This window comes from Leopardus geoffroyi, chromosome A3, assembly GCF_018350155.1.
Source record: "Leopardus geoffroyi isolate Oge1 chromosome A3, O.geoffroyi_Oge1_pat1.0, whole genome shotgun sequence".
Classification (NCBI taxonomy): Eukaryota; Metazoa; Chordata; class Mammalia; order Carnivora; family Felidae; genus Leopardus; species Leopardus geoffroyi.
Genome location: NC_059336.1, coordinates 8,225,652 through 8,239,654, shown reverse-complemented (window position 1 = coordinate 8,239,654; position 14,003 = coordinate 8,225,652). Strand labels below are relative to the sequence as shown.

At 46.9% G+C, this 14,003-nt stretch overlaps 1 protein-coding gene across 1 annotated transcript; it reads left to right on the top strand.

The window, feature by feature from the left end:
- The first annotated feature begins 1,441 nt into the window (after window positions 1–1,441).
- PFDN4 (prefoldin subunit 4) lies at window positions 1,442–13,482 on the top strand. The gene is made up of 4 exons (XM_045444174.1): window positions 1,442–1,694; window positions 9,055–9,162; window positions 10,002–10,142; window positions 13,082–13,482. Exons 1-4 carry the CDS (start codon window positions 1,671–1,673, stop codon window positions 13,211–13,213), a joined length of 405 nt encoding a protein of 134 aa, XP_045300130.1. The 5' UTR covers window positions 1,442–1,670; the 3' UTR covers window positions 13,214–13,482.
- The last annotated feature ends 521 nt before the right edge of the window (window positions 13,483–14,003 follow it).

Below are 14,003 nucleotides of genomic sequence, written 5' to 3'. Positions count from 1 at the left end.
GATAGAAGCCTGACCAGTGACAAGTACACATACCTGGAGGGTCTGACAGGCACAAGGATGGGGCAGGTGGGATCTGCCAGGGCCCTGGAGAGGGCCTGTTAGCTAAACAGGCCTTACCTCATTATCACCAGCAGCAGCTGGCTGCTATGCAGGAATGTGGATTCAAGGTCACAGGGACACTGATTTTACAAGCTCAAGCAAAATAAAAAATCTGATACTGTTGAGTGCAATTTCGTAAGTTTCATATGTGGGTTCAATTAAATAAGAATACTGCGTGGGTCAAAAAAACCCAAACCAAAAAACAAAAACATGGATCCTGTCAGTGGATGACACTAAGTCTTCATCTTAGTGTAAGGGAATACGTTCAGTCACCCTTAGTGGGGATAGTATTTTCAAGTGGTGACTGGTGATTTTCCTTCCTGACCTGCAATTGTTTCCATTTGCACCACAAGCTTCTTTCTTTTGCCGGTCCAAACAAGTGGGGACAGTCCCCTGCTAGAGAAAGAACCAGAAGCAGAGGTTGGAAATGCTCAAATTTAAGGAAAGGAGAGGAGGCTTAGCAGAAGACTTGAAAGTCCCCATTTATATTTACAGAACTGGTTCTCCTGCTGGGAAAGAGGTCTGCTTGAAGGTTGCCAGGGCTGGGAGAGAAGGGGAATGGAGACCGTGAAATGCAGAGTGAGGCAGAGGGCTTCTGAGCCGGACAGAGCCAGTACCATGGTTGCCAGGGGTCAGCCACTGTCCAAGCGGTTGCCCAGATCAAATGACACCCTCCCAAGCCATGAGACTCTGGCTTGGGGAACACCCCACCACCCAGAGCCCCAGGTGGAAAACACTATCGGCTGCTGACCAAGCATGCTTACATCCTTTTTTCTCTCACTTGTTTTCAGAAGCCCAGGCCAGTTTCCAGTGACTTTGTATAACTTAAAATGTTACTTATATTAATATAGAATGGGTTTCTTTATTAAGTGAATTAATAAATGTTTTAAAATTCTGTTTTAATTTCAAATATGGTGAATACCGATGAAAATAACCTACATACACAGAAAATCTTTGGGGTCTTCAATAATTTTTAGGAGTGTAAAGGAATCCTCACACACACACAAAAAGAAAAACATTTGGAGGCACAAGCGTCACGGTACACAGTAATTGCGCAGTAAGTGTTTAATAAATTAATAGTAGTGTCTCCTCCTTTACACCAGGGCACGAACGTCTCACATTCTAGACCAAGGTCATTCGTTCTTAGCTCTGTTTAACGCATGCCGGTTTCTTACAAGGTCTGTGGGATTGATGAAAGAGAACTCCCCTTTGGTCCACTCGTGGCCCCGCCCCGGCTCCTCCCCCAGCCCCGTCCGGCCCCGCCCCGCTGCGCGGGGCGCCCCCTGCCGCCCGCCGCGGAACGCTGGGGCCGTTCGCCACACCCCCTAGTTTCTGTCGGCCCACAGGGCGTTGCCTGTGCCTTTAATTGGCATGTACCAAGTCTTTCCAGGATACATTATCTCCCTGAGTCCCAGACGTTAGGAATCACGGGTCGGTGATGCGGTAGGAGGGAATGTGGAGACAGTGTTGTATTTTGGGGGTGCTCTGGGCCGACAGGGAGCTGGAAGCGGCCCCGGGCCGAGGCGCGCACTTGCGGCCCTCCCCACCGCGCGTCGTAGTCCAGTCCCAAGATGGCGGCCACCATGAAGAAGGCGGTGAGTGGGGCGCTCGGGGTGCGAGATGCTCGGGCGGCCGGCGGAGGTCGGCCTCCGGGGGCCGGGCGCGGGCTGCCTGGGGTGTGCAGCTCTGAGGCCCGGCGTGGGGCCCGAGGCCGAGCCCACCGGCCTTGAGAGCGGCCCCGCGGCGAGGCCTCCCCGCGCCCGGCGCCCTGGACGTCTTCCCGGGCCCCCCGGCCGGCCGAGGCGGGGCAGCCGGGCCGGGACCCTCGGGGAGCTCAGGGTCTCCTCTCGCGGTGCTGGGGACGGCCGTGGAGAGCCTGTGGACCCGGCGGCCCACGCCTTGTCCTTGCGGGGGTGAGAAGCCAGAGGTCCCATTGACTGCGGTTGGCCGTCACCGCTGGGCATTTTACCTGGGTTGTCACATTTAACCCTCGCAAGCCCACAAGCGTGGGTGCTGCTGGTACCGTCCTTTGCGCGGAAGGAAGCCGAGGCCCAGAGAGGTGGAGTCAGCTGCCCAAGGTCACGCAGCTGTGAGGAGCGGATCAGGCTCCTGTATCCCCAGGCAATTTGACCCCAGAGCCCCTGTGTGTAGCCCTGAGCCGCCCGCATCCACACTCGATGTCTCTGTGCTTCCAGACTAAAACTCTGTGTATGGAGGATAGACGATAGGCCAGGGCCCAGAAGCCGTCTGTTTATTATCTCTGGTCCTCCCAGCAACTTAGCAAAGACGGTTTCCTCCCATCTTACAGATGGAGAAACATAACAGAGGTTAGTGGCCTCAAAACGACTCAGCTAATAAGCAGAGCTGGAGTGCAAACCCAGTCTTTATTCTGTTTTTCCCAAAGCCCACCTTTTATTCTACTAAGCACGCTGAATTCCTGTTCACAGCTTGTAATTCACCGAGTCTACCCAGATGCTTGAAAGTATCTAGATAGAAGACAAATGAAACGGGGAAGGGCAAGGACATAATAACATCTGATCGTTACTGAGGCTTCACTTTTTATTGTGTGCTAGGCACAGCTCTAAGCGAGTTGTATACGTTATTTTAACCTTACACGCTTTTTAGAGAGAGACTGCTTTGCTCCTTATTTTACGGATGAGGCAACTGAAGCATAGAGGCAAAGGTAGGATTTAAATGAGCACAACCATTGTGATTCTAGAGCGTTTTTAACCTCTGTGGTGTCTGATGAGTGTCCCCTGGCTAAAGGGATTTGCTGGCGTCATTCAACTTCAAATTCCTTCGCTCTCCTACTCAGCAATATGCATAGCCTGAGCCAATTGCTTCTATTGTGGGGTGCCAAAATGAGGACCGCCCCAGGCACACCAGGATGAGTTGTGCACTCTCTTGGCCTGCCTTCCACAAAACACAGACCACATACCAGGACCGCCCCAGGCACACCAGGATGAGTTGTGCACTCTCTTGGCCTGCCGTCCACAAAGCCTACCAGAGTAGGGTTCAGGGTCATGGTGACTCTGGGGAGTCTGAAACTTTGGAAGATTTACTCCACCTCTGTTTTGTATTTAAGTTGGGCGCTTTGTCGGGGCACCTGGATGGTTCAGTTGGTTAAGCGTCTGACTTCTGCTCAGGTTCATGGGTTCGAGTCCCGCGACGGGCTCTGTGCTGGCAGCTCGGAGCCTGGAGCCTGCTTTGGACTCTGTGTCTCCCTCTCTTCTGGCCCTCCCCCATTCACGCTCTGTCTCTCGTTCGTAAATAAACGTTAAAAAAATAAGTAAGTAAATCGGGCGCTTTGTGAGGTATGATCTTTAATTCCATGGGAGATAACTAGTTGTAGGCTCTCCCCTCCCCCACTTGACAGAAGTGGTAACTGAAGCGCGGGGAGATGAAGTAAACGTAGAAAAACGATTTCAGCCTTGGACTCGGCAAAATTTTTGATTACCAACACATTTTCATGCATTCAGCAAACTTTCTGAGCATGTAATGTGTCACAGTTTCGGTTGGAGGTGATAAGCAGCGAGAGCAGTGATGTTTTTATCCCCTTATCCTCATAGCCCTTGCAGAACTTCTGTTCTGGGGGAGGGGCAGGCATTCCTCAGTAGTCCTCCGGAAAACTGTAAAATTTCCAACTCTGCTAAGACCCATGAGAGAAAGGACTTGTGACATGAGGGCTGGAGGGAGTCTGTTTTGTGAGCAGAGAAGGCTTTGGTGAGAAAGTGTGGTCTAGGCGATGACATAGGAGGGGAAGGGAAAGTTGGAAAGGGATGAGGCGTTGTGGAGGGAGAGCATCACTTGCAGAGACCCTGAGTGTGTTTAGAGAGAGGGTGGCCAGGGAGGCCTGGGCGGCTCAGTTGGTTCAGTGTCCGAACTCTCGATTTCGGCTCAGGTCATGACCTCACGGTTCGTGGGTTCCAGTCCCGCGTTGGGTTCTGCACTGACAGTGCGGAGCCTGCTTGGGATTCTCTCCCTCTCTCTCTCTCTGCTTCTCCCTCCTCCCTGTCAAAAATAAATACACTTGAAAAAAGAAAGAAAGAAAGAGTGGCTAGAGCAATAGAGAATTGGGGGAGGTCGAGCCAAGATGGTAAATGAACATATCCAGGGGTGGAGGGTGGCCAGAATGTGAAGGATTTTCGTTGTCTTAGTAAGACTGGCCTGATAGATGCAGCAGCCTTCTGCAGGTGTTTTCCAGTGCTGGGAGCACTCTGGTCGGTGACCTGCGTGTGCAGTGTGGCCCTCTGCCCACCCTGGGATCAAACAGGCATGCCAGTGAGTGAGTGTGAAATATCATAAGGACTGTCCTTTGAATTTAATAAAAACTGCTCACAATTTGGAGTGCTTGACATTTACGTTTACATCCCAATGGGTCACGGCTTTTCTGGTGAAAATGTTTAGGTGAGGTGATTCAATCTTCCTGGCCATCAGCTGGGAACTGAGTGTGTTCGATTTCTGTCTCTGATCCTGAGTACAGATGGCCCCTCCCTGGAGAGGCCATCGTTGACCTCCCTACCTAAAGAAGCCCCCTTCACTCCTTAGCCCCCAACACTTCCAGCCCCTGAACTGGTTTACTTTCCCCGTCACATGTGTCATTATCATCTAGCATTACCTTGTTCACCTTGCTTTTTGCCCACCTCCTTCTCGAGAATGTAAGCTTGCAGGTGTTCAGGAGGGTGGGGCTGTGGTGGCTCTCTTCACTTTGCCCGGCATGTAGGAAACATTTACCACATAGCTGTTAGATAGATGACTGTAAGCATGAAAAGTGAATAAAAATAGGAAGCGAAACTCCGTCTTGCGGACTTGGTAGACACCTTTACAAAACAAAAATAAAGGCAGGCTGAAATCGGCCAGAATTGCCTTCTAGGTTTTTCGAATACCGATGGACTCACCTGTCAATGCACATTCTGCTGCTAATAGCCAAACTCGGTGTGGGGCGAGGCTGAGTGTGGTTCACTTGCCTCACATAATCCCACAAGATGCTGATTCTCAAGAAGAGGGTCTAGGGAATTTTAATTTCCACTTTTCATCTTGAGGATCATATTCCTCCCTGGAGTAGCAGGATTTTCTTCTAGGTCCTTGTGTCTTTTTCCTCTGTAATGATTTTTTGCTAAGCATTATTCAGGAAACAGAGCACTTAGCTGCCATTTGTCGAAAGGTGATTCTGTCCACAGGCCCTGTGCTAGTTGCTCATTTTATCACTCAGGCGAGGTGGGCACCACCTTCCCCATTTTATAGATAACCCTGAGATGGCTACAAAAAATTGACTCGTTTGTCCAGGTTCCTGCTTGCTTGGATTTGAATCCATTGTTACCACCACTCTGTGCCGCCTCAAATAAAACATAACTCCTTCCTCTTTGGGTTCTCATGACTTTGTGAGCCGCAGTGAGTACATCCGGCTTCTCGTAAAGCAGAAGGCGCTAACCTTTGGGGGTGTGAATCCCTTTGAGGATCTGAGGAAAGCTGCGAAGTCCCAGAGGAATGTGCCTCCAGTGTGTGCCACGCTGCCTACAATTTCAGGGGGTAAATGGACTTCCTGGTGTCTGGGGATCTCCAGTGAAGAATTCGCCCCTCCCTGCCACAGTGAAGCTTCAAGCAGTGTAGGAGTGTTCTAGAACAGTGAGATGAGAACAGAAGCCACTGCTATTAGTCATGGAAGGTGCTGACTTCTCACTTTCTGCTGTAAACAGAACTCCACTGGGTGGCATTCAGTTTACACACCGACCTCACGCTGCCTCACTCACCACCTGTAGCCCTTAACGCCGGTGAAAAAAACCACCGTTAAGGAAATGGACTCTAGGCCCCAAGTACATTCTGGGGGCTACTGTGTGGTGAGACCACAATAGGAAACGCCTGCTTTGGAAAAACAGCCAAATTCCTCCACAGCTTTTCAGAAACTGTATGTATGTGAGTCTGATCAAGCATGATTTACATTTAAATTCAGAAACAATACATTAGCCTCCGTTGTGTGTCAGGCCAGCCCTGCGGTAGTTACTTTCACGGGAATTACCCCGTGAAAGCCTCAGGATGACAAATGTGTCTATAAATACATATTCACGTTTTCAGGGGCTCGGTGTTTCAACTCCGCAGGCAAGCAGGAACTCTCTAGAATTCTCCGCGCCCTGTTTGCTTTGGGAATTGGTAGTTCTCATGTAGGCAAAATAACTTGAATGCCAAGATATCTGAATATGGACTTTGCTTCTGTAGTGTAGCCCCGCGTTTCCCAATTTCCATATTCATAAAAATCATGCACAAAGTTGAATATTCAAAGTTATATGTATTGTGACGGAGAGGATTTGTTCAAGATGTCCTCTGGGTCTCTGATGCCGAGCCTGATGCATGTGAAACCGTGGTGTGGTTAGGGCCCGGGACGGGGAAGGGCTGAGTTCTAGGCTTCTTCCTTGACATTCTGTCCACTGAGCTCCAGTCTTGCTTGACACAACAGGTTGACTTTCTACCTCTGGAGAAATCAAAGTGCGCACCTCTTGGGGCACCGGGTGTTGGTGCTCAGTCGATGGTGTCTGACTCTTCGTGTCGTCTCAGGTCGTGGTCTCACAGCTTGTGGGATGCAGCCCTACCTTGGGCTCTGCGCTGATAGCACGGAGCCTGCTGGGGATTCTCTCTTTCTCTGCCTCCTCTGCACACTTGCGCTCTCTCTGTCTCTCTCCCTTTCTCTCTCTCTCTCTCTCTCAAAATTAATAAATAAACATTAAAAACAACAAAAAAAGCATACACCTCTTATGTGACTGGTCATGAGAAACCAGGTAAAAGGATGAGGTGTGGTTGTTGTGAATCCTCACCAAAGAGCAAAAATAATCCTTGCTGAAAGGCCCACGCTCTCCCTCTCTCTCCTTCCCTCTCTCCCCCCTCATTTACCTTGTAATCCAGTGTTCTTATTCCTATTTTATAAATGAGGGGAAACTCTAAGGAGAGTGTGGTATTTAAATTTTTTTTTTTTTTTTTTTTTTTTAAATGCATGGTCCTCCTTTGGGAATCTGATGAAAGTCAAGGACTTCTTGCTGCCTCTTCCAACTGTGCATGATCACGTGCCCACACACATTTTCACCCTTTAATTTCTGAGAGCTCGAGGACCTGTCTGGACCCGGAGTCAACTTACTTGGGTTGAAATCCAGCTCCACCACTTACTGGCCGTGTGACTTTGGGAAAATTACCTACCCTCTCTGTGCCACACTTTCTCCATCTGTAAAATAGTGCTACTTCCTGATGGTCCTACTTGTTAAGATTTATTGGAGGATTAACAGTGATGATAAACTTCAGAAAGTTCTTGGCACACGGTGAGAGCTCAATAAATGTTAGCTATTATTTTTATGATTTTATAGATTGTCATCTAAGTACTCTAATTTTCAAATTTAATCACTAAATATTTTTAAACGTTTGATTTTAATCATGTTATATATATAGTACATTACACCTCATTCTCTTTTAAAAATTAAAAAAAAATTTTTTTTAATGTTTATTTCTGAGAGAGGGAGACAGGCAGAGCGTGAGTGTGGAGGGGCAGAGAGAGAGGAGATACAGAATCCGAAGCAGGCTCCAGGCTCTGAGCTGTCAGCACAGAGCCCGATGTAGGGTTCAAACTCACCAACTGTGAGATCATGACCTGAGCTGAAGTTGGATGCTTAACTGACTGAGCCACCCCGGTGCCCCCTTTTTAAAACATTTTTTTAAATGTTTATTTATTTTGAGAGAGATTGTGTGTGTGTGTGCGTGCGCACGTGCACGTGTGTGCACATGCACGTAAGCAGGGGAGGGGCAGAGAGAGAAGGAGAGAGAATCCCAGGCAGCCTCTGCACTGTTAGTGCAGAGCCTGATGTGGGGCTAGAACTCACAAACCAGTAGGATCATGACCTGCGCTGAAATCAAGAGTCGGACACCTAACCGACTGAGCCACCCAGGTGCCCCTCATTCTTAATTAAGGTCTGTAAAAGCTTTTGCATTAAAAGAAACATAATTTGGGGGCACCTGGGTGGCAGTCAGTTAAGTGTCCGACTCTTGATTTCTCATCAGGTCATGATCACATGGTTTGTGAGATCAAGCCTCACATGTGGCTCTGCTCTGACAGTGGAACCTGCTTGGGATTCTCTCGCTCTCTGTCTGCCCCTCCCCTGCTCATGCACACATGCTCGCGCCCTCTCTCTCTCGCTCTCACTCTCTCTCCCTCGCTTTCAAAATAAATAAACACTTAAAAAAAGGAACATAATTTTTACTCTGTGTGGAATATAGCCACTGAGATGCATAGTAACCTTCTTGCCAGTATGTCATTTGTGCTAAACATTACAGAGACTGTCAGATTTCTGATAGCCTCAGTAAGCTTAGGCAGGTTGTAAGTCTGAGAGAAGAAACTGGTGTGAGGCATTTGCCAGAGTTTGTTACCACATCATCTTTGCTCTGTGGTTTATCTTGATGACAAATGTTCTAACTCGAGAAATTGTGCTCCAGGCCAAAGTTGGCTGACTTGATTTAGGACTTACTCCTAATTGTTGTTTATATAGGAAGTGTTTTTGTAGCTTAGGTACTATTCTGTAGGATGTCAGAAGAGATCATAGATGTATGAACAAATCTTTTTTTTTTTATTCAGAGAGAGAGAGTGCGAGAGGGGCAGGGGGGTAGACAGAGAGAATCTTAAGCAGGCTCCATGTTTAACATGGAGCCCAACATGGGGCTCGATCCCACAACCCTGGGCTTTTGACTTAACCAAAATCAGGAGTCGGACGCTCAACCAGTTGCCCCAGATGTATGAACAAATCTTGAGCTCGTGGAGCAAACAAGTATAACGCCTGTGTTTGTGATTTTCTGTACCTCTTGTGGTTCTCGACTGTATGAGGGCAAATGGTGTATTGAGTTGTTTCAGAGTCAATATAAAAAGCCAACCTATACCTTCTCCCTTAAAATTAATTCTACAAAAAATTAACCTTTTTTTTTTTTCAGGCTGCAGAAGACGTCAACGTTACTTTTGAAGATCAACAAAAGATAAACAAATTTGCACGGAATACAAGTAGAATCACAGAGCTGAAGGAGGAAATAGAAGTAAAGAAGGTAGTGAAGAAACGTATCTTATTTAAGGAAAGGAAAAGGTCTTTATACTATAGCTTTTAAAACTGAACTCGGTAGTATGTGATTATGTTTCTCTGGGCTCTGTGTCGCAGATGACGCAAGCCACTCCAGTTAGTTTAAGAGGAAAGACCTCGCTTGAGGGGCGTGGGAGAACTTAGAGACCGTTGAGGGTATGAGCCGGGGCCGGGGCTCCAGGAGCAGGTCCGGGAACGGCGTGTCCGAGAATGCGGCCGGTGATGGAATCGCTGTTGTTTGCGGTGATCCCAGAGCCAGCCGCCTCCCTCCCCAGGGGAAGCTGCCCGGCAGATCACTGGGCTGCCACCCCCGTCCCTGCCCGCCTGCGCGACAGGCCCGGGCCCAGCCTCTCCTTGTGGGGCCCTCCTCGTGGAAGTCCAGTTTGGGTGCATTTGATTGGTGGAATTTGAGTTATTATCTGCTTTCATCCTATTATCAGGCAAGGCTGCGAAGTGCAGGTTTGTTTTGTTTTTACTCTACCGAGGGAGGCAGAATTCCCAAACTGGAAACTCTTAGGGTAGGAGACACTTTGAGTGGCCACGGGTACCTGCTGCCCAGCACCGGTGCGTGTTTTGGAAACACCGCTCTGGAAATCTCTAGAGCTCGGTGTGGGAGTTCGCTTTTCAGCGCTTGCTTCCTTATGAAACGCCATCTAAAAATGTAAGAAAGTCTTCGGTTCGTGTAAGAATACCTTTGTGAAAGGATCTCTCCCGGAGCTGGTGTCCCCAAATTAAAATGGGCCGTTTCAGCTTCTATCAGGGAATTTTGAGTGCGCTTTTCATGGCTGTTTCCTTTTGTGTGTATAGAAACAACTCCAAAATTTAGAAGATGCCTGTGAGGACATCATGCTTGCGGATGATGATTGCTTAATGATACCCTATCAAATTGGTGATGTTTTCATTAGCCATTCTCAAGAAGAAACACAGGAAATGTTAGAAGAAGCAAAGGTATGTTGAAGTCTCTCCCTGGGCGAGGGAGTCTAGCTCTTAAGTCAGCGTGTGTGTTGCTATAAGGAACACGTTAATTCCAGGTGTTGGACAACGGCAGCTGCGAGGGGACGCCCCGGGGGTTCTTCCAGCATCCCGGGCATGCTCCGAAAGCCTGGCAGGCGTGATGCGTTCGATGCTAACAAGGGGTCTGAGAAATAGGGACCACGCATCCCAATTTAGAATTGAGGGGTAGAGGCTGGGGAAGGTCATGGACTCATTCAGGGGGACACAGAGGGAGTGGCCTTTTGACTGCAGAACCCGTGCCCTAACCTAACTGTGTGGAAACTGTAGAATATGATAAGGTAGACAGTAGCAATCACCCGGAATCCCATTTCCCTGAGATAATCATCCTTAATTCACATTTTCATATAGTTCTTTCATGTTCTCACCTCTTTTCTCTGGGTAGGTTTGCTTCACATTTTGCCCAGTTCTAAATCCGGTTCTATTTAACGTTCCTTTGTCCAGCAGAAAGTCATCGGGGGCCTGCTCTGGGCCAAGCACACATGCTTTAAAAGCAACATTTTTGATGACTGTTTCACATCATGCTGGTGGACACTGTCCACTTGTTTCCAGTATCTTCCCACAGTCATGTTATAGTGAGCATTCTTACACTTGAGGCTTTTTCACATTTAGGAAATTCATGTCATTACTGGGTCAGAGTATGGATTTATTGACACTTAAGGCATTTGAGATACGGTATGAAATTAGTTTCCGGTTCACATGCCCTCCACCCGTCTATGAGAAGAACAATCACATTGTGCATATGAGAAGCTGATAGAAATCAAACATTTCCTAATTCTTCTGAAGTTTGCTTAATCAGTCCAGAAATTATTTAAAATGTTAGTCTCCCTTCTTCAAATGTCATAGAAAGCAAAACTTCCTCTGAATTAAACCCACATTTAATAAACCTGTGGGAAGAACTAACCCTTTTACTCCAGAATCTTCCACGCAGAAACATTGGTGTCTCCTCTTGGGTTTAAATCTTCTCTTTCGTAGTAAATTTTTATAATTCTGTTCCTTGTTAATCACCCTGAAATAGTCTTGCTGGATGTATTTCAAGATAGTTTATCGTTTGTGTCCACTGCTCTGAACATACTGTCCTCCCTCTCCCCGCAGGTAGTGAACCTTTATGTGGTCATTCATACATTCATTCATTCATGCATTCATTCCAGAAGTATTTGTGGACTGCTTACCCTCTATCGGGTTCTGCCATGGAGCAGGGCATGGGGTTTTGGGGCGCGGGGGGTGGAGGGAGGACAGGGACACCACGAAACACGCCTGGTTCCTGCCTGCACAGAGTGTGTAGTATAAATGGAAAGAGGAAGTTCAACAAGTCAAACTACTAACGAGCGGGAGGCCGTGTGGGGAGAGAGGCGGCCGGAGGACCGGGTCTGGCGTGGGCATCAGGGCCAGGAGGGGGTCCCTGGCGAAGGGGTGAAGCAGCTCGACAGTAAGTGGGTATTCTCTGGAAAGGAGGACGGGATGTTCCAGACAGATGCGGGGTGGTCGTGTGTGGATGGTCCTAAAACGATCACGGCACAAAAATACGAGTAAGAGTTGAATTTGCTGGAGATTTGGGAACGTCCGAAATCATGGCCACATCTCGAAGAACTCTGTCAGTCAAGTTGAATGAATTGACTTTATTTTAGCAGGGGTCAGCGAACATCCTGTGCGGGGCCAGGCAGCAGGTATCTGAGGCTTTGTGGGCCACCTGGGCCCTGTCACAGCTGCCATGGGAGCAGGGAGTGTCCGTGCACGCCCATGGCGGTGCTCCAGTAAAGCTGTGCCAACGAGCGTCAGGCTAGATCTGGCCCGGGGACTGGTTTCTGCTCCCCCGGCCCAAGGCAAAGAGGAGCCTTTCGCGGCGGGGTTTTAAGAAATGTGCGATAATGTGGTAGGGTCTGCGATTTTAAAATAATTTCCTTGCATGTTACAACTTCATTCACGAACTAGGTTTTCTGGGTAGAGGAGTTTTATCTCCCTTCTAATAGCTGTACATCTTCTTTCTCTTTCTTACCGCTGTGGTTCTCAGACTTGTAGCAGGCATCGGGGTCACCCAGAGGGCTTGTGGACAATTTCAGTCACCGAAATCCCAAGAATCTCTCGGTCAGGAGGCCTGGAGTGCGGCCCCGGAATTTGTTTCCAACAAGTTTCCAAGTGATCCGGGGGCCATACTTTGAGATTCATTGGCCAGATTTCTAAAAGAATAACATTGTCAGTACTGGGCATTCTTCCCTTGTTCCCCTGCACTATTTCAGAGTTTCTTGGTCATGTTTAAGGAGAAATCCTTTTTTTTTTGATCCTGGCCAGGAAGGAACTTCTCATATTCCATGCATTTCATGTGGGCGGTGCTGATCTGTTTCATGAATGAGACACCCACTACTGATGTCTCTCAAAGTCTAGCCCCAGGAGCCTTGCAGTTAGTGAAAATTTCTGCCAGCTTTTGGCTATAAGTTGTTCTTCTAAATTACGGGTGGTAGTGTGACTTTCTGTCATTTCTTCTCATTTCGTAGTTATTTTGGGGGAACGTTGGAAGAGGCTGGGTCAGAAGCGAGGCCTTTGATAAACTGTTTACCAAAAGTGTTTGTAATAGAGGCTCTTCCTTTATTAGGATATGACAATTTAGGAATTAATTTTCTTTTGTCCATTTTGTGTTTTAAATCAGCAAAAACTGAGGAAACAGGCTTGATGTATTCTATAATAAGCAAATATAAATCATGAATTAAAAATAGCTGCATTCAGACTTTTGGTTTAGATTTAATTATCAGTGTCACTTAGCTGCCTATCCAAGTTTAGAAAGTTTTTGACCTAGAAATCTTCCCCTATGTTATTTCGTCTACAGACGCTCAGAAACCATCCGTTGAATAGAATTAATTTAAACAACTTATTTTTTCCAGAAAAATTTGCAAGAAGAAATTGACGCCCTAGAAGCCAGAGTGGAATCAATTCAGCGGGTGTTAGCAGATTTGAAAGTTCAGTTATATGCAAAATTCGGGAGCAACATAAACCTCGAAGCCGATGACAGTTAAACATTTTATAATACTTTTTTTTTAATTTGTTTAATAAACTTGAATATTGTTTAAAATGATAATTTCCCTTCTTCAAATGATATGGAAAGCAAAATTTTCTTTTTTTAAAATTTTCATTTATTTAATGGAAACTTGCCTATTTTCACATGTCTTGCTTATTTATTTTATATTTTTAAAAGAAGACAGTATTCATCTATGTATTTTGCATAACGATTCTATCAAGTGTAGGGGCTTTATGTCATGTTATTAAAATTGGTTGAGCAACCTTTTATGTTTCTATATTATTTAGAATATTTGGTGCAATTTTTATTTGTAAGAAAATTCAGCCGTTGGGTCATATTGTTTACATACGTCTCTTCCAGTTTGTATTTGGAGGTGGCTGAAGACTACAGAAAGATCCCGTCCTACGTCCGACTACTAACTTCACCACCAAAACTTTGTCCTCTGCTGAATGTACATATTTCGTTTAAATATACGTAGTACATGTCATATCTAGACATAACGTATTTCACGTGTCTGTTATGTATATGTCGGTGTCCTAGACCTTGGTAAAAGAACCAGACGGTGCTGAGACCTGCTGGGGCATGTTGTGCCGCGTACATGGAACAGAATGCCAGAAGAATGTTTCAGAAACCAAGAAATGTACCAGGAGGGAGGACTATTTAGCGTTTTTTTTTTTTTTTATTATAAGTTTTAGACTTTGTGATAGAGCATTGTAATTAATTGGGCTTATACTGACAATGGTGTGGAAGTTCAGGAGCCAGGTGGTTACAGATAAGGCTTTTTTCTT